General features: G+C 41.4%; 1 protein-coding gene across 1 annotated transcript in view; it reads left to right on the top strand.

Annotated features, from left to right (window-relative positions):
- Positions 1-1,494: 1,494 nt before the first annotated feature.
- The window catches only part of LOC129850866 (solute carrier family 2, facilitated glucose transporter member 1-like), a 58,721-nt gene continuing 39,859 nt past the window's right edge, over positions 1,495-20,356 (top strand). The window contains exon 1 of the mRNA XM_055917058.1: positions 1,495-1,755. Within this exon, the coding sequence (XP_055773033.1) occupies positions 1,672-1,755 (84 nt within the window). The 5' untranslated portion in view covers positions 1,495-1,671. The remainder of the gene's footprint in view (positions 1,756-20,356) is intronic.

Below are 20,356 nucleotides of genomic sequence, written 5' to 3'. Positions count from 1 at the left end.
CTGTTCACACCGCATGTAAGCTACTGTTAAAAGTAACATGTATGATTGAACAGAGGCAGATTCAGAACAGCAAGTGTAGTAGTTTGAAACGATGACAAGGAATGGACAGGCTCTTTCTCAAAAATCAAACATTTTCTGAAAGATTATGTACTTTTCAAATTTTTTTTGTAATTCTTCAAAGCCTTATACATCAACTTTGAATCATGAGGCTGAGGCTCGAATTTTGACCAATGGTAATAATATGAAGATAGAATAGATTAATTGCTAATTTTTCAGGGTGTGTTTCCTGTAACATGAGCAGGAAGTGCAAATGGAGTGCAAATGCTGAATAATTTATCAGAATACTACATATTTGGTTGGACCATGAGTTAATTATCTGCTCTTTCACAGCCCCCTTGATACCTACCTCCCAGAACCTTCATAGATGTGAGGTTTCAGTAACTTGGTTATTCCCAAAAGACCCGTTATTATGAGCTGAAAAGGCAGACAGCAGGATAATGCAATGGTATGCAATACCTCAAATCAACTATGACAAGGTGTGTTCAATACACCATTCTGCCATATGAAGCAAAAGTGTGAATTATTCATGCGAATCATAATGAAATATTAATGATGGCTACCTCAGCTTAGTTGATCCCCTGGTTGACTAAAAACATTAGTCTATGAGCCAATCCCTTTTTCTCATATGCACCAATGCTTCAACAGCAACATCATTAGTTGAGCATGCAAACTCACAAATCAATATATAAACAGAATATATAGTCCTAGATCTGAAACTAAACAGAAACCGACATGGATGTGTCTACATTAAACTGTTGTGAGTAGAAGAGTTAGAATAATTGTTTTACAATCTAGTGCAGTTTGGCTTTCTTGCAAAAAATGTAAAGTAATAACACCAGATACTCTGTTGTGGTGCTGTTGTAGACCAGATGTGAGGAGTCATTAGAGAATGGGCTCATTGCATATGAATCACCCAGTTAGTTAAGCACGGAGCACATTCACAGTCACCAAGTGGACAATATTGAAATGGTGTGTAGCTTATCAACCTCCTGAAATGAGCTGCAGCAAGGATCACAAAATAACACAGCCACCTGCTGGTGGAAAAATAAGCTGTATTACTCAGGATGTGCTACCCTATCTTTACAATGATTAAATTAAATCCACATGAAACCCATAACCAAACAAAAGGAGAACATAACAATCTACATAATACAAAAAAAGGGCTCACAATTTGCTCAGAGCTATGAAGTTGTAAGATACCATCTCTCTGAGGCACACCATTTCTCTGAGGAACACTATTTTGAGAGGTGGCCTAGTTGTGAATTCAATTAAGAAATCTGAGATACTGCCACAAGTTCACTGAATGGCCTTTTATAAAGTGAAAAAAACAGTCTGAAACCCCATGATGGGCTGATGGTCTCCCTGAGAAGCTAATGGTTTCATAGCATTAGTGCATCAGGTGATGAAAGGAGAGGGGAGAGAGAGGGACTGTTGTAGACAAGTGAATCATCAGTGGGAGGCTGAGACTGACTGACATCCGCTAACTTTATTTTTACTCTCTTCACCTCTTTTTTCTCTCCAGGATCATAGATTCAAAAGACTGACGCTGTACGCTCCTATAACAGATGGTCTTTCTATTAACTCCATTGTTGTGATAACAGAGACTTGAGGATGACTGTTATCAATGGGGTTAAACAGGTGCAGATCATCTCCACAGAGAAAACAGCCTTGGTGAAGGGACCTTATGATACAAAGGTAAGCACCTGTTGATTTCATTGTGCAATGGTAGGCCATTACCATTTATACTTATACTTGTCAATGTAGGGTACTCATATTACAATGTGGGGTAGATATACTTTGATGAACGTGTTCGATTATTGGACTTTAGAGTGAATATCTTTCAACTTAGATCTTGCAATCCCTTCTATTATAGTGCAGTAGCTAAAGGGTGCATAAGTAATGTATGCTTTATTGAATGAGTGTCAAATAAATCAATGTGACAAAAGGTAAGCTGAAGAAATTCATTACACAATATTTCTGTGGTACCATCAGGATCCGGAAAACAACACCTACACTGTGTTGATAGAAGAGAGTCAATGATGAGGGACAAGGCTTGCATTCCTGTGTAATAAGATAATTGTTTGGTATTAAAGCTGAAATAATGTATGTAGTGTACATACCGGACATATTTGACTGGTTAGTATAGGATACAACTGTAACAAAAGCTGATAGGGGCGTGGAAACATTTGGCCTAAACTTACTGTGACTCATGCGTAAGAGTTCTGCCAGTCACAATTCCACTCTGACGTACCAGTCAATTTGAACTGTATCTGCTGGTCACTGTGCATCACCCATAAAACTAAAGGGGCTCATATCACAGAGTGTAACGGCTCTTGTTGGTGGTAGGAAGCGTAGACCAAAGCACAGCGTGGAAAGTGTTCATGATTCGTTTATTTAAAAAAAAACACTCAAACAAAATAACAACAGCGAAAAAAACGAAAGCGAACAGTTCTGACAGGCACAGACACTAAACAGAAAACAAGATCCCACAAAACCCAAAAGGAAAATGACAACTATTATATGATCCCCAATCAGAGACAACGATAGACAGCTGCCTCTGATTGGGAACCACACTCGGCCAAAAACAAAGAAATAGAAAACATAAACTTTCCCACCCGAGTCACACCCTGACCTAAGCAAACATAGAGAATAATAAGGATCTCTAAGGTCACGGTGTGACACAGAGGGCAGAACTTTCCTCAGATCAGATTTATTTTGGCTCTGCTGGTTGCCCCAGAGTAAACTCCTGCTCTCTCCTGCCAATGTGTTGCAGACAGTAATCTTGTCTGGCATGGAGATTCAAGGCTCCTACTGAATGACCAGCTGCATGGTCAGGTCACAGAGCCTGTAAATATACAGCATTTGTAAGTTGACCTTCATAGAAATAGACCTATCAACTAGAGGTCGACCGATTATGATTTTTCAACGCCGATACCGATACCGATTATTGGAGGGCCAAAAAAAGCAGATACAGATTAATCGGCCGATTTTTTTAATTTATTTGTAATAATGACAATTACAACAATACTGAATGAACACTTATTTTAACTTAATATAATACATCAATAAAATCAATTTAGCCTCAAATAAATAATGAAACATGTTCAATTTGGTTTAAATAATGCAAAAACAAAGTGTTGGAGAAGAACGTAAAAGTGAAATGTGTGCCATGTAAGAAAGCTAACGTTTAACTTCCTTGCTCAGAACATGAGAACATATGAGAACATATGAAAGCTGGTGGTTCCTTTTAACATCGACAACAGCCACCCTCGAAGCAGCGTTACCCATGCAGAGCAAGGGGAACAACTACTCCAAGTCTCAGAGCGAGTGACGTTTGAAACGCTATTAGCGCGCACCCCGCTAAATTGCTAGCCATTTCACATCGGTTACACCAGCATAATCTCAGGAGTTGATAGGCTTGAAGTCATAAACAGCAAAATGCTTGAAGCATTGCGAAGAGCTGCTGGCAAAACGCACAAAAGAGCTGTTTGAATGAATGCTTATGAGCCTGCTGGTGCCTACCATCGCTCAGTCAGACTGCTCTATCAAATCATAGACTTAATTATAACATTATAACACACAGAAATACGAGCCTTAGGTCATTAATATGGTTGAATCCGGAAACTATCATCTCGAAAACAAAACGTTTATTCTTTCAGTGAAATACGGAACCGTTCCGTATTTTATCTAACGGGTGGCATCCATAAGTCTAAATATTCCTGTTACATTGCACAACCTTCAATGTTATGTCATAATTACGTAAAATTCTGGCAAATTAGTTCGCAATGAGCCAGGCGGCCCAAACTGTTGCATATACTCTGACCCTACGTGCAATGAATCAAAGAGAAGTGACACAATTTCACCTGGTTAATATTGCCTGCTTACCTGGATTTATTTTAGCTAAATATGCAGGTTTAAAAATATATACTTCTGTGTATTGATTTTAAGAAAGGCATTGATGTTTATGGTTAGGTACACGTTGGAGCAATGACAGTCCTTTTTCGCAAATGCGCACTGCATCAATTATATGCAACACAGGACACGCTAGATAAACTAGTAATATCATCAACCATGTGTAGTTATAACTAGTGATTATGATTGATTGATTGATTGTTTTTTATAAGATAAGTTTAATGCTAGCTAGCAACTTACCTTGGCTTCTTACTGCATTCGCGTAACAGGCAGGCTCCTCGTGAGGCAGGTGGTTAGAGCGTTGGACTAGTTAACCGTAAGGTTGCAAGATTGAATCCCTGAGCTGACAAGGTAAAAATCTGTCATTCTGCCCCTGAACAAGGCAGTTAACCCACCATTCCTAGGCCATCATTGAAAATAAGAATGTGTTCTTAACTGACTTGCCTAGTTAAATAAAAAAATTGGCAAAATCGGCATTCCAAAATTACCGATTTCCGATTGTTATGAAAACTTGAAATCAGCCCTAATTAATCGTCCATTCCGATTAATCGGTCGACCTCTACTATCAACTTAATATCTTGTTTCATTCATATATCACTGCTGAACTCCATAACTATGCTATAAAACACAATCACTAAATTACTATTACATATATTCCAAAACGCTATACAGTATATCCATTTTCAGAAATGTTGGTAAATGGGCTTAAATTGTTTGAAGAAATTATGAAAGAAATTGGTGTGTTTTTTCACTATCTAATCATATCATTGGGTTGTTCAATGACAGACATATTTGTTTAAAATCACTTACTTGGTTTCATTTCAGAGTGACAAATAATCATGTTTTCTTGCAAAATGTCTCTCAGAGAAATAAGTAGTACTGCTAGGTTTTAGGTTTTTAGTTTTTTTTGTAAAACATCTACATTTGACATTTTTGTAATTTAGTAGATGTGCTTATCCAGAGCAACTCACAGTAAGTTTATTAATCTTAAAGGAATACATTTGTATGTCTCTGTGTCCAGTATGAAGGAAGGTAGAGGTAGATTTGCGAGCCAATGCTAACTAGCACAATGACTGGATGTCTATGGTTATCTGCTACATCTGCACAATGACTGTATCTGCGAGCATCTGCACAATGACTGGAAGCTGGTGAAAGCTGGGCTTGAGGTCGTCTGGCAGTAGTGTCTGTGAGATGCTTGGCAAAGTGTGTGAAATGCCAGCAGCAGTGCTTGGGTAACAGTCTGAGAGGAAAAAAAGATACTACTACACTAGACTATTACACTACACCAGTGGTTCCCAAACTTTTTATAGTGCCGTACCCCTTCAAACATTGGGGTCAGCGCACTCCAGCTGCGTACCCCCTCCAGCACCAGGGTCAGCGCACTCTCAAATGTTGTTTTTTGCCATCATTGTAAGCCTGCCACACACACACTATACGATACATTTATTAAACATTAGAATGAGTGTGAGTTTTTCTCACAACCCGGCTCGTGGGAAGTGACAAAGAGCTCTTATAGGACCAGGGCACAAATAATAATATAATAATAATCAATCATTTTGCTCTTTATTTAACCATCTTACATATAAAACCTTCTTTGTTCATTGAAAATTGTGAATAACTCACCACAGATTAATGAGAAGGGCGTGCTTGAAAGGATGCACATAACTCTGCAAGTTGGGTTGTATTGGAGAGAGTCTCAGTCGTAAATAATTTTACACACACAGTCTGTGCTTGTATTTAGTTTTTATGCTAGTGAGGGCCGAGAATACACTCTCACATAGGTATGTGGTTGCAAAGGGCATCAGTGTCTTAACAGCGCGATTTGCCAAGCGATTTGCACAGAAATCTGTCAGTGGCTTCTGATTAAATTCAATTTTCACAGAACTGCTTGTTGCAATTTCGATGAGGCTCTTTTGGTCAGATATCGGTAAGTGGACTGGAGGCAGGGCATGAAAGGGATCACATTTGACATTGTGCGTAAGCTCATTTCATTTCATTTGAACACAAAAAATCATATAATGATGGAAAGACCTGTGTGTTGTCCTTGTTAATGCAGACGGAGAAGAGCTCCAACTTCTTAATCATAGCCTCAATTTTGTCCCGCACATCGAATATAGTTGCGGAGACTCCCTGTAATCCTAGATTCAGATCATTTAGGCGAGAAAAAACATCACCTACAGTAGATAGGTAAGTCTTGTGAGAAACTCGGCATCATGCAAGCGGTCAGACAAGCTCGTCTCTCAATTTAAAAAAACGTGTCAATACTTTGCTACTTGATAACCAGCAAACTTCTGTATGTTGTAAAAGCGTTACATGGTCGCTGCCCATATCATTGCATAGTGCAGAAAATACACGAGAGTTCAGGGGCCTTGCTTTAACAAAGTTAACCATTTTCACTGTAGTGTCCAAAACGTCTTTCAAGCTGTCAGCCATTCCCTTGCCAGCAAGAGCCTCTCGGTGGATGCTGCAGTGTACCCAAGTGGCGTCCGGAGAAACTGCTTGCACACGCGTTACCACTCCACTATGCCTACCTGTCATGGCTTTTGCGCTATCAGTACAGATACCAACACATCTTGACCACCAAAGTCCATTTGATGTCACAAAGCTGTCCAGTACTTTACAAATATCCTCTCTTGTTGTCCTGTTATGTGTCTCTACGCGGCCCTTCTTTTTTTTAACCATTTTTGAGCAAACGGAATGAGTAGCAGCTACTTTTGGCTAAATACGGACCGTTAGTGGAATTCCAGCGAGAGAGTAAGGTTAATGTGATTGGATGTTAATTCTTTGACTAGGCTACCTGTATTTGACACAGTGTTGTTATTTCGCTGAACACTAGATGGTTTAATTTTATTTTTGGCAGTGAAATGAGGCTACCCAGGTGAGAAAAAAACCTAGCCCAAATGTATAGCCCCGTTGGGAAATATAAATGAACTGTTTGAAAATGTGAAGACATTTTTTAAATATATACACCACAGTTCAAAAGTTTTGGGTCACTTAGAAATGTCCTTGTTTTGAAAGAAAAACATTTTCTTTGTTCATTAAAACAACATCAAATTGATCAGAAATACAGTGTTAACATTGATAATATTGTAAATTACTATTGTAGCTGGAAACGGCTGTCATGCGCTGACCTTGGTATTCTTTGTTTTCTTTATTATTTTGTTTAGGTCAGGGTGTGACGAGGGTGGTATGTGTGTTTTTGTCTTGTCTAGGGGTTTTATATATCTATGGGGTTTTGGTATTATCTAGGGTTTATGTATGTCTAGGTGTGTGTAGTTAGTCTAGGCATATGTAGGTCAATGGTGGCCTTGATTGATTCCCAATCAGAGGCAGCTGTTTATCGTTGTCTCTGATTGGGGATCCTATTTAGGTTACCATTTCCATGTTGGTTTTGTGGGTTATTGTCTTTGTGATGTTGCATGTCTGCACTCATTGTTTATAGCGGTCACGGTCGTTTTGTATTTTCGTTTGTTCAGTATATTTCTTTATTAAAAGAAGTATGCATTCAAATCACGCTGCGCCTTGGTCTCCTCTCTACGACGATCGTGACAACGGCAGATTTTTTATGGAATATCTACATAGGCGTACAGAGGCCCATTATCAGCAACCATCACTACTGTGTTCAAATGGCACGTTGTGTTAGCTAATCCAAGTTTATAATTTTAAAAGGCTAATTGATCATTAGAAAACCCTTTTGCAATTTCTCGCATGGAATAGCCTTCATTTCTCAGAACAATAATAGACTGACGAGTTTCAGGAGAAAGTTCTTTGATTCTGGTCATTTTGAGCCTGTAATTGAACCCACAAATGCTGATGCTCCAGATACTCAACTAGTCTGAAGGGCAGTTTTATTGTCACGATTCCTAATGAAGATGGCTCCCCTTCCTGTTCGGGTGGCGCTCTGCGGTCGTCGTCACCGGCCTACTATCTGCCACTGATCATTTTTTCCCCTTTTCTGTTTATTGGTTTCACCTGTTTTGTGTTTGGTTAATTAGTTGGGCTATATTACCCAGCAGGCCCGCCTGCTATTTGTGCGGGATTGTTTGTGTAACTAGGGTGCACGGTTGAGGTATATGTGTTTCGTGTTTTGTGGGTTTTGCTGGACTGTTGCAGTCCCCGGTTTTGGGGCATTTGTTTTGTGTGAAAATTAGCACTACCACTGAACTCTCTGCTTCGTGCGCCTGACTTCGCACCCACTACACCCAGATCGTTACATTTATTGCTTCTTTAATCAGAACAACAGTTTTCTGCTGTGCTAACATAATTGCAAAAGGGTTTTCTAATGAACAATTAGCCTTTTAAAATGATAAACTTGGATTAGCTAACACATCGTGCCATTGGAACACAGGAGTGATGGTTGCTGATAATGGGCTGTACGCCTGTGTAGATATTCCATAAAAAATCAGCTGTTTCCAGCTACAATAGTAATTTACAAAATTAAAATGTCTACCTTGTATTTCTGATCAATTTGATGTTATTGTAATGGACAGAAAAGTAGCTTTTCTTTCAAAAACAAGGACATTTCTAAGTGACCCCAAACTTTTTGAACGGTAGTGTATGTAAAATAAATATGTCTATTTAATTTAAAAAAAAATGTGAATCACATTTTTATTTGGCGTACCCTCGACAGCATTGTGCGTGTACCCCAGTTTGGGAATACCTGCACTACACTATGCGGCAGGTAGCCTAGTGGTTAGAGCCAGTAACCGAAAGGTTACTGGATTGAATCCCCGATCTGACAAGGTAAACATCTGTCATTCTGCCCCTGAGCAAGGCAGTTAACCCACTGTTCCCCAGGCGCCGAAGACGTGGATGTCGATTATGGCAGCCCCCCACACCTCTCTGACTCAGAGGGGTTGGGTTAAATTCGGAAGACACATTTCAGCTGAATGCATTCAGTTGTACAACTGACTAGGTATCCCCCTTTTCCCTTTCGCTATACGGTACTTACGGTACTATACTTTCCTTCCCAGTCCAGGAGAACCCAGAGGTTACCATGTCCAGATGTGACTATTATTACTATTACTATATTACTATTATTATAGGAAGAAAAAAACATTAATGATTTTGAGCAAAACATCTTTGGTTGACCAGATAATGTCTGTCTGTTGCTGTGTTTACAGTATACTGTGGTAATGTACCTTGGACTTGTGTTTTGATCCACAAGGGGGAGCCAATATGTTACAAACAGCTTGACCACATATTTCATCAGTATTTTCCTAACTTTGGTCATACTGCCAAAGAGGGCACGGCTTGTTGGGCCCACTGAGTTATCATTCTCAGAATTAATCTTTCAGCGACTGATGGATTCACCAAAAGGATTAATCACAAAAAAAGTCAACATCCTAATAGTGTTATCATGAAACTCCTGAGTCGACTTAAAGCAGTGACCACTGGATTTTTACATTTTTTTTACTATGGTCCTGCTTCATGAAACTCAAAAGACACTCAAAAGATCAAAATAAGAAGGACCTTTTAGAAAGAAAAAAAGTACGAAGGAAAGCAACTTAGTACAAAGAGCATGTTGATAACACCACTGTGCTTCAGTTCCCCCGCAGTCCTCTTAGATCATGTGTGGCTTTTGTGTGAGCAAATCCACAAACTTCATTAATCTTTTGGATCACATTAATAAGAATTGCTTGCATGCTTGTCTGGCCAGCTGAAAAACATAAATGATATACATTCAACTGTGACTCCATACCATACCACTGATCTCCCATTAATATATTTAAGTATATAGAAGTACTGTATGTCCATGATAAATCTACTTTTGTATATTTTAAATTATCTAAATTGGAACAATTGTAAATAAATTGAATGACTGCAAGTGGATCTTAATGCAAGTCAATAACCCCAAGCACTAATCAAAATCCAAAAAGAAATGGTTAATTTCCACAAAATCAACATTTTGCAATGACCATCTTACAGTGTTGGGGAAGCTGCTCTGCAAATATAGTTTACTAAGCTACGTACCAATTACTTCACACTGGAAGAAGTTAAGCTACACTAAATCTAGCCTTAAGAAAAACAGTTTACTTAATTAAAGTTACTTTGAAAAAGTAGTTCACTAAATCCAAACTTCTTTGTGATAAATTATCATTTCTACACTGAACAAAAATACAAACGCAACATGTAAAGTGTTGGTCCCATGTTTCATGCGCTGAAATAAAAGGTCACAGAAATGTTCCATACACACAAAAAAGTGTATCTCTCTCAAATGTTGTACACAAATTTGTTTACATCCCTATTAGTGAGCATTTCTCCTTTGCCATGATAATCCATCCACCTGACAGGTGTGGCATGAGACGAAGCTGATTAAACAGCATGATCATTACACAGGTGCACCTTGTGCTGGGGACAATAAAAGGCCACTAAAATGTGCAGTTTTGTCACACAACAGAGTGCCACAGATGTCTCAAGTTTTGAAGGAGCGTGCAATTGGCATGCTGACTGCAGGAATGTCCACCAGAGCTGTTGCCAGATAATTTAATTTAATGTTCATGTCTCTACCACATGTCCTTTTAGAAAATGTGTCAGTATGTCCAACCGGCCTCAAAACCGCAGAACACGTGTAATCTCGCCGACCCAGGACCTCCACATCCGGCTTCTTCACCTGCGGGATCGTCTGAGGGGAAAAATCCATTCTGATTGGCTGGGCTTGGCTCCCCAGCGGATGGGCTTATGCCCTCCCAGGCCCACCCATGGCTGCACATGCCCAGTCATGCTGCTCCAGTTACAACTGTTCTGCCTGCGGCAATGGAACCCTGACCTGTTCACCGGACGTGCTACCTGTCCCAGACCTGCTGTTTTCAACTCTCTAAAGACAGCAGGAGCGGTAGATATATTCTCAATGATCGGCTATTAAAAGCCAACTGACATTTACTCCTGAGGTGCTGACTTGTTGCACCCTCGACAACTACAGTGATTATTATTATTTGACCATGCTGGTCATTTATGAACATTTGAACATCTTGGCCATGTTCTGTTATAATCTCCACTCGGCACAGCCAGAAGAGGACTGGCCACCCCTCATAGCCTGGATCCTCTCTAGGTTTCTTCCTAGGTTTTGGCCTTTCTAGGGAGTTTTTCCTAGCCACCGTGCTTCTACACCTGCATTGCTTGCTGTTTGGGGTCTTAGGCTGGGTTTCTGTACAGCACTTTGAGATATCAGCTGATGTAAGGGCTATATAAATACATTTGATTTGATTTAATTTAAGGGTTTACGGAATTATTTCAATTGACTGATTTCCTTATATGAACTGTAACTCAGTTCATCTTCAAAGTTGTTGCATGTTGCGTTTATATTTTTGTTCAGTATAAATGGCAAGAACAGTTCACTGAGGAGTCAGATGTTAACAGAATGGGTAATTTAGCCTATTAAACACAAAAACTATGTTTGAAGTGAGAATTAAGCTGGTCTGATGCTGAAAAAATATGGAAATTCTTGCCTACTTCACACATATTTTATTTTTGCAAAAACGTAGTGTGTAGTTCCAGTTCTTAGCTACACCGCTACATGGCAAAAAAGTAATTAAATACTGAAAACACTACCAAGATTTGAATTTAGTTTATTAACTACACCAAGCTACTGCAAAAAAACACTGCCATCTCAGTCTCCGGACTTGAACCCCATTGAAAACCTGTGGTTTGAAATGAAGAGGGCAGTCCATATCTCCAAAAACATTTTAGAAAACGTCTCAGTGTTGTTATCATCATAAGGGGAGCTTGAGTATTGAAAACAGGGGTGCCAATAATTTTGACCTCTATCTTTTGAAGCATACAATATAGCTCAGTATTTGTAATATTTATTTTATAGTCTTTTTTGCTCATCTTTATCAAGGGTGCCAATAATTTTGGACTTAAAGACTGAAAAACAGCTAATTAAAATACACTTTATGAATTTGTAGTATATTTAACTATACTTTAAGTATTATTTTTCCCGTTGGGCAGGTTTGCAAATAACAGCTTAGGAGGTGAAGGTGTCTCTGTCGCAATTCATTGAAATACAATTATTATCTAATTATGTGGATTTCGACATGTTTTTCTTTTTCTTGTTTTTCTGAGAAAAGCATTTTGAAAATAATATATGTGTTGCATAAATTACTTAACAGTTTGAGTGCCCCTCACATGTTGGTCTGACTCATTAAATGGCAGTCATCTAGGACCTCAGTCTCCTGAGCCACGACCTGTTCTCCACATCCATCACTCAGACGCTGACAAAAACTGTCAGAATGGCCAATAGCTTCTACCCCCAGTCTCCCTCCTGCCCCTGGACTTCCAACTTCTCTTTTTGACCTGCACTGTTGGAGCACGGAGATTAAGAATGTCACTGCAGTTACATGTGAGACCCTGTGCATGTGACTAATAAACTCATCTAAATCATTATTGTTCATAACATAGAACTCAATCTCAGGGTGATTGACCCTGTCAATGTTTCTCCTTCCTGTAAATGGATGATTAACTATTCCTATATAATCAACAAGTAGTTACCTACTTGGCAGCCTTAGGTCCTTGTTTGAGCGGGTGAAAATCTCTGGGATGGAATGTGGTGACAGGGGAGGTTTACTAGCTCCTCTGAAACATTTGCTTAACTTACATCTACAAGCTTTTTTTGGTCCAGTTTCGTGTTGTGGCGAGTTGTCTTTCTACTGACTGCATGTAACATGCTTGTAGTCACGAACACATCATCTGTTCCCGTTACAGTATGTCATTGAGAGTCTTACACCACTGTAGCTAGACAGGTTTAGAGAGAGTGAGACAGAGGCTGCCCAGGTCCCCACTACTGCATGACTCAGCGGAAGAGAGAATGAGAGAGGACGTATGAGGCAATGCGCACGTCTGCCATCACTGAGAGAGAAAGAGAGAGAGAGAGAGCCTAGATAGTCAAAGAGAGACAGAGAGAGAGAGAGAGAGAGAGAGAGAAGAGCGAGGACGTATGAGGCAATGCGCACGTCTGCTATGACGGAGCGAGAAAGAGAGGGGGAAGAGAGCCTAGAGAGAGAGAGAGAGAGCCTAGAGAGAGAGAGAGAGAGAGAGAGAGAGAGAGAGAGAGAGAGAGAGAGAGAGAGAGAGAGAGAGAGAGAGAGGAGAGGAGAGAGAGAGGAGAGAGAGAGAGAGAGAGAGAGAGAGAGGAGAGAGAGAGGAGAGAGAGAGAGGAGAGAGAGAGATGAGAGAGGAGAGAGAGAGAGAGAGAGAGAGAGAGAGAGAGAGAGAGAGAGGAGAGGAGAGGAGAGAGAGAGAGAGAGAGAGAGAGAGAGGAGAGGGAGAAGAGAGAGAGAGAGAAATGACTATAATGGTCTGTTTTAGGCCTGTCCTTATGGCCATTACAGGCTCATGGTGTGTGGTTTCTCATTTTGGGGGGTGGTGGGCTGATTTAGAAACCCCTCTCATTGACTCAAATATTGTAACAGAACATGAAAAGCCTGAGCTTCCGAGACTACCTTGTGCTCGACCGAACATTTTTAGACTAATTTGCCTGTCCTTCAGGTGAAATGGAGATACTGTACGTCCGTGACAAATTCCTTTAGCTGTTTCTCAGTATCATTGTAAAGAGTCTAACGAAGGAGAGTCTGTTTCAGTTTCAAGTTTTACGTTTTAATGTCACATGCACAAGTACAGTGAAATGCCTTTCTTGCTAGCTATAACCCCAATAATGCAGTAATCAATTACAATATAATACTAAAAATAACAAGGTAGAACAAAGACACACAAGATATAAAAATAAGAAGAACATGATAAAGTAAGTAAGCATACTATATACAGGGTCAGTTTTAGTACCATATTTACAATGTGCAGGGATACTGGATGGATAGAGGTAGATACGTATAGGGGTAAGGTGAGAAGGAGCAGCAGCATATATGGTAATTGCATGTGAGTGAGTGTCAGAGTCAGTATAAATGTATCTGCATATTATGTGTGTGTGATCAAATGATGGAGTGAGTGTTTCTATGTGTGATGGGGTATCAGTGTGTGTAGTGTGTATTGCCCTGTGAGTGTGCATAGAGTGCAAAAATAAGAATAAAATACAAAGGTCAACTCAAATAGTCTGTGTAGCCATTTTGTTCGCTATTTAGCATGGGAATAGAAGCTGTTCAGGAGCCTGTTTGTGTCAGACTTGATGCACCGAAAGGAAAGGGGGATACCTAGTCAGTTGTACAACTGAATACATTCAACTGAAATGTGTCTTCCGCATTTAACCCAACCCAAGTGCGGAGGGCTGCCTTAATCGACATCCACGGCGTCCGGGGAACAGTGGGTTAACTGCCTTGCTCAGGGGCAGAACGACCGATGTTTACCTTGACAGCTCGGGGATTCGATCCAGCAACTTTTCGGTTACTGGCCAAACGCTCCTACCCGCCAGGCTACCTGCCTCCACCGTACCACTTGCCATGCGGAAGCAGAGAGAATGGTCTATGGCTTGGATGGTTAGAGTCTTTAAGGAATTTCTGGGCCTTCCTTTCTGATATAGAGGACCTGGATGGCAATTGAGCCAGAGATTTAGCGTGTCTTCAAATATTATGGTGAGAAACCATATACACTGTATCTTATCATTAGGGACAAACAGCCTTTGCATCAATGTTCATATTGAAATACAAATGGAAATGTGCAACACTGCTGCATCTGGTTCAGTTGATTATAAGGAGTGTTTTGATGTAACGTTGTGAATGCAAGCGATGGGTTCACCTGAGGTGAGTGAACATGAACGGCCAAGCTGAGCGCTAGGCTAGTGGCAGTGCTGCTATGTCTGGTATGATGTAGTGGTTTGGCCCATTCACACGCAGACAGTAGAGAGACCTGAGGCACCTCAAAAGAATGAGTTAAGTAGTGGGGACCTGGGCAGCTGGGGACCACTGTAGCTAGACAGGTTTAGAGAGAGTGAGACAGAGGCTGCCCAGGTCCCCACTACTGCATGACTCAGAGGAAGAGAGAATGAGAGAGGACGTATGAGGCAATGTGCACGTCTGCCATCACTGAGAGAGAAAGAGAGGGGGAGAGAGAGAGAGCCTAGAAAGTCAAAGAGAGAGAGAGCCTAGAGAGAGTCAAAGAGAGAGAAAGAGAGAGAGAGCCTTGAGAGAGTCAGAGAGAGAGAAAGAGAGAAAGAGAGAGAGCCTAGAGAGAGTCAAACAGAGAGAGTCAAAGAGAGAGAGCCTAGAGAGAGTCAAAGAGAGAGAAAGAGAGAGAGCCTAGAGAGAGTCAAATAGAGAGAAAACGAGAGAGAGAGAGCAAGACAAATTACTATAATGGTCTGTTTTAGGTCTATCCTTATGACCATTACAGAGCTCATGGTGTGTGGTTTCTCATTTTGACTCAGAGGAAGAGAGAATGAGAGAGGACGTATGAGGCAATGTGCACGTCTGCCATCACTGAGAGAGAAAGAGAGGGGGAGAGAGAGAGAGCCTAGAAGGTCAAAGAGAGAGAGAGCCTAGAGAGAGTCAAAGAGAGAGAGCCTTGAGAGAGAGCCTTGAGAGAGTCAGAGAGAGAAAGAGAGAGAAAGAGAGAGAGCCTAGAGAGAGTCAAAGAGAGAGAAAGAGAGAGAGAGCCTTGAGAGAGTCAGAGAGAGAGAAAGAGAGAGAAAGAGAGAGAGCCTAGAGAGAGTCAAACAGAGAGTCAAAGAGAGAGAAAGAGAGAGAGCCTAGAGAGAGTCAAAGAGAGAGAAAACGAGAGAGAGAGAGCAAGACAAATTACTATAATGGTCTGTTTTAGGTCTATCCTTATGACCATTACAGAGCTCATGGTGTGTGGTTTCTCATTTTGACTCAGAGGAAGAGAGAATGAGAGAGGACATATAAGGCAATGCGCACGTCTGCCATGACTGAGAGAGAGAGAGAGAGAGAGAGAGAGAGAGAGAGAGAGAGAGAGAGAGAGAGAGAGAGAGAGAGAGAGAGAGAGAGAGAGAGACCAGCTGGTCCTGGGGCTGAGTTCACAAACCTGTTCTACTAACACACTGAAGCCCCAGGACCAGAACATCCAGTCATTCAGAATAAAACAAATGACAACAAAATCAAAACTAAACTACATGTCTTATTGGGAAACCCAAGCACAAAGCAAAATGCAGTGCTATCTGGCCCTAAATCGACAGTACACCATGGCAAACTATTTGACCGTGGTTACTGATCAAAACCTTAGAAAAACCTTGACAAAGTACAGGCTCAGTGAGCACAGCCTTGCCATTGAGAAGGGTAGACATAGGAAAACCTGTCTCCCTGTAGAGGAAAGGCTGTGCAACCACTGCACAACAGCAGAACCTGAGACAGAGCTGCATTTCCTGACAAAATGTAAAAAAATATAAAACAATGAGAGACTGTCATTTCCCCAAATTTGAAACCCTTATTCAAAAGACCTCTCTGATGTGAGTAGGCTACCCATCCTGTTGGGGGAGGACGCAGAGAGCTGTGGGTTGGCAGCGCACTACATTGCTGTGTCTGACAGACCAATCAACCTGCACATGTCCTCTACTGTATGCTTATTGTTATTGTTATTGTTCAATATATGGTTATTTTGACCCTTGGTTATTGTTGTTACTGTTGTTCAGTTGACAATTTTGATTCTTATTATTTTCATATTGTAAATATCAAAAGTAAGCTTCGGCAATATGTACATTGTTACGTCATGCCAATAAAGCAAATTGAATTGAATTTGAGAGAGAGAGAGAGAGGAAGTATGAGGCCATGTGCCCATCTGAGGTGGGGAGAGAGATAAGAGTGAGAGAGCGAGACAGGAAGAGAGAATGAGAGAGGATGTATGAAGCAATGTGCACGTCTGCCGTGACTGAGAGAGAGAGCCTAGAGAGAGTAAGAGAGAGAGGTAGAGAGAGATGTGTGCAACAGCACGGTGACCCAGCCCCTGACAGCTCAGCCTCACCTGTCTGGGAGCCCAAACCAGCGAGATCCTGATTGTACTGGCCGGCACACACTGCCTCACACTAGTAATGCTTTAATAATAAATCATCATCCTCCATGTAGGCAAAGGGACACCGTGTGTGATAGCTTGGCTCGCTTTCGCTTTACTGCCACTGTGTAAATGTAAACTGGTAGCTACAGGGTTGTCACCAACTTCCTCATCGGATAACCACACAGAGCCATAGATATCATATGAAACATTTATCACATGGTGGGGGGGAAAGATGTCTTGATATGAAATAGACTACTGTAAAATTATTGGAACATTTAGTTGTAATTAAGAATTAGTCAAATGGAAAGCTAATAAACTATATTAACTGACTATAGTGTTCTGATTAGTGGTAGAGGCTCTGCAATAGGTATGTGGAAGGTCAGCCAACAGGCAGTACAGTACAGTAAAGTACAGTACAGTACAATAGCTGACTAGGCCTTGTGAAGAGGAGCCTGGCCTAACTCTGGTCACAGCAGCCAGACCATAGCCTGTGTTGGCTGGGTCACCAAGGCTCATCGATGCTCCAGTGCCTTTTAAAACAGAGGGCCCGCCTCTAATCCTGGGGGACAGTCTGTTTTTCTATTTTTCACTGTTCCAAGTGGAACTGCCGAGTGACGTTTTTCTAATTGGACATAATGAATACAGGAGAGGGAGGCTTGTGTCCAAATGGCTGATGTGTGTCTGAGCTTATAATGTGCTGACCTTTCTCTTTTTGGAGGACAAGGGTTTACATGTTAACCCCATCATAACACACTTACTGTGTTCATAAAGAGTTCACAATCAGTTTTGAAAAAATCTCAATTCTAGGTCTCTCAGACTCCACTTCAAGTTAGGATTACAGGCATTAGTTTGAATAAGGAAAGAATGTGTCCAACCAAATTCAGATAGTCTACATTAGAGTGTGGACACTTGTGTGAATGTAGGAACGTGTTCATAGACCAGTCCCAGGACGTTCTGACTGGCCTGGCAAGTTCAGCTCCTACGATCTTTATTCTAAACCGTTGCCATGCATGATTGTGGGCCGGTGTGTGTAAATGTTTGCCCATTCCTCTTTATGTCTAATCAAACTCCACTTCAAGTCAGGATTACAGGCATTCGTTTGGGTAAGGAAAGAATGTGTCCAACCAAATCTATATAAATGAGAGTGTGGACATTTGAGTGAATGTAAAACGTGTCCCAGGAAGTTCTGACTGGCCTGGAAAGTTCAGCTCCTATAGTCTTTATTCTAAACTGTTGCCATGCATGATTGTGGGCCAGTGTGTGTTAATGTTTTCCCATTCCTATTCATGCCTAATCAGAAATGACATTCAATATATGTGTTAAAAGTTATTGATCATTGTAGGAATCTACTACAGATAAGTGTTTGTAGACTTTGTTCGGTATCTCATATTGTTCTGGCAATTCTCACATAGAATCTTTATTGGGAGGAATGACTTATGACATTCTTTTTACGTTTGTATTACAAACCCTTTTTAAGAAAATCATGATGAAAGTGGCCACTTTAGGCCCTTTTTAGACCTATACATGAATCCTGTAAGACCCTATGATCTGTGAACCATACGCGATACAGACAACATCTTGGTGTCATAATACCCCGTGATATGCAACTTTTCATGGAAGTTAGGAACAAATATACACAGGCAGTTAGGAAAGCTAAGGCTAGCTTTTTCGAACAGAAATTTGCATCCTGTAGCACAAACTCAAAAAAGTTCTGGGACAATGTAAAGTCCATGGAGAATAAGAGCACCTCCTCCCAGCTGCCCACTGCTCTGAGTCTAGGAAACACTGTTACCACTGATAAATCCACTATAATTGAGAATTTCAATAAGCATTTCTCTACGACTGGCCATGATTTCCACCTGGCTACCCCTACCCCGGTCAACTGCCCAGCACCCTCCAAAGCAACCCGACCAAGCTCCCACCATTTCTCCTTCACCCAAATCCAGATAGCTGATGTTCTGAAAGGGCTGCAAAATCTGGACCCCTACAAATCAGCCGGGCTAGACAATCTGGACCCTCTCTTTCTAAAATTATCTGTCGAAATTGTTGCAACCCCTATTACTAGCCTGTTCAACCTCTCTTTCGTATTGTCTGAGATTCCCAAAGATTGAAAAGCTGCCGCGGTCATCCCCATCTTCAAAGGGGGTGACACTCTAGACCCAAACTGCTACAGACCTATATCTATCCTACCCTGTCTTTCTAAGGTCTTCGAAAGCCAAGTTAACAAACAGATTACCGACTATTTCGAATCCCACCGTACCTTCTCCGCTATGCAATCTGGTTTCCGAGCTGGTCATTGGTGCACCTCAGCCACGCTCAAGGTCCTAAACGATATCATAAGCGCCATCGATAAGAGACATTACTGTGCAGCCGTATTCATCAACCTGGCCAAGGCTTTCGACTCTGTCAATCACCACATTCTTATTGGCAGACTCGACAGCCTTGGTTTCTCAAATGATTGCCTCGCCTGGTTTACCAACTACTTCTCTGATAGAGTTCAGTGTGTCAAATCAGAGGGCCTGTTGTCCGGACCTCTGGCAGTCTCTATGGGTGTGCCACAGGGTTCAATTCTCGGGCCGACTCTCTTCTCTGTATACATCAATGATGTCACTCTTGCTGCTGGTGATTCTCTGATCCACGTCTATGCAGACGACACCATTCTGTATACTTCTGGCCCCTCTTTGAACACTGTGTTAACTAACCTCCAGACAAGCTTCAATGCCATACAACTCTCCTTCCGTGGCCTCCAACTGCTCTTAAATGCAAGTAAAACTAAATGCATGATATTCAATCGATCACTGCCCGCACCTGCCAGCCCATCCATCACTACTCTGGACGGCTCTGACTTAGAATACGTGGACAACTACAAATACCTAGGTGTCTGGTTAGACTGTAAACTCTCCTTCCAGACTCACATTAAGCATCTCCAATCCAAAATTAAATCTAGAATCAGCTTCCTATATCGCAACAAAGCATCCTTCACTCATGCTGCCAAACACCCTCGTAAAACTGACCATCCTACCGATCCTCGACTTCGGCGATGTCATCTATAAAATAGCCTCCAACACTCTATTCAACAAATTGGATGCAGTCTATCACAGTGCCATCCGTTTTGTCAACAAAGCCCCATACACTACCCATCATTGCGACCTGTACGCTCTCGTTGGTTGGCCCTCGCTTCATACTCATCGCCAAACCCACTGGCTACAGGTTATCTACAAGTCTCTGCTAGGTAAAGCCCCGCCTTATCTCAGCTCACTGGTCACCATAGCAGCACCCACTCGTAGCACGCGCTCCAGCAGGTATATCTCACTGGTCACCCCCAAAGCCAATTTCTCCTTTGGTCGCCTTTCCTTACAGTTCTCTGCTGCCAATGACTGGAACGAACTGCAAAAATCACTGAAGCTGGAGACTCATGTATCCCTCACTAGCTTTAAGCACCAGCTGTCAGAGCAGTTCGCAGATCACTGCACCTGTACATAGCCCATTTGTA

Source organism: Salvelinus fontinalis, chromosome 3, assembly GCF_029448725.1.
Source record: "Salvelinus fontinalis isolate EN_2023a chromosome 3, ASM2944872v1, whole genome shotgun sequence".
NCBI classification, from domain to species: domain Eukaryota; kingdom Metazoa; phylum Chordata; class Actinopteri; order Salmoniformes; family Salmonidae; genus Salvelinus; species Salvelinus fontinalis.
The sequence above is the reverse complement of the archived record's forward strand: the minus strand, read 5'-3'. Positions and strand labels throughout refer to the sequence as shown.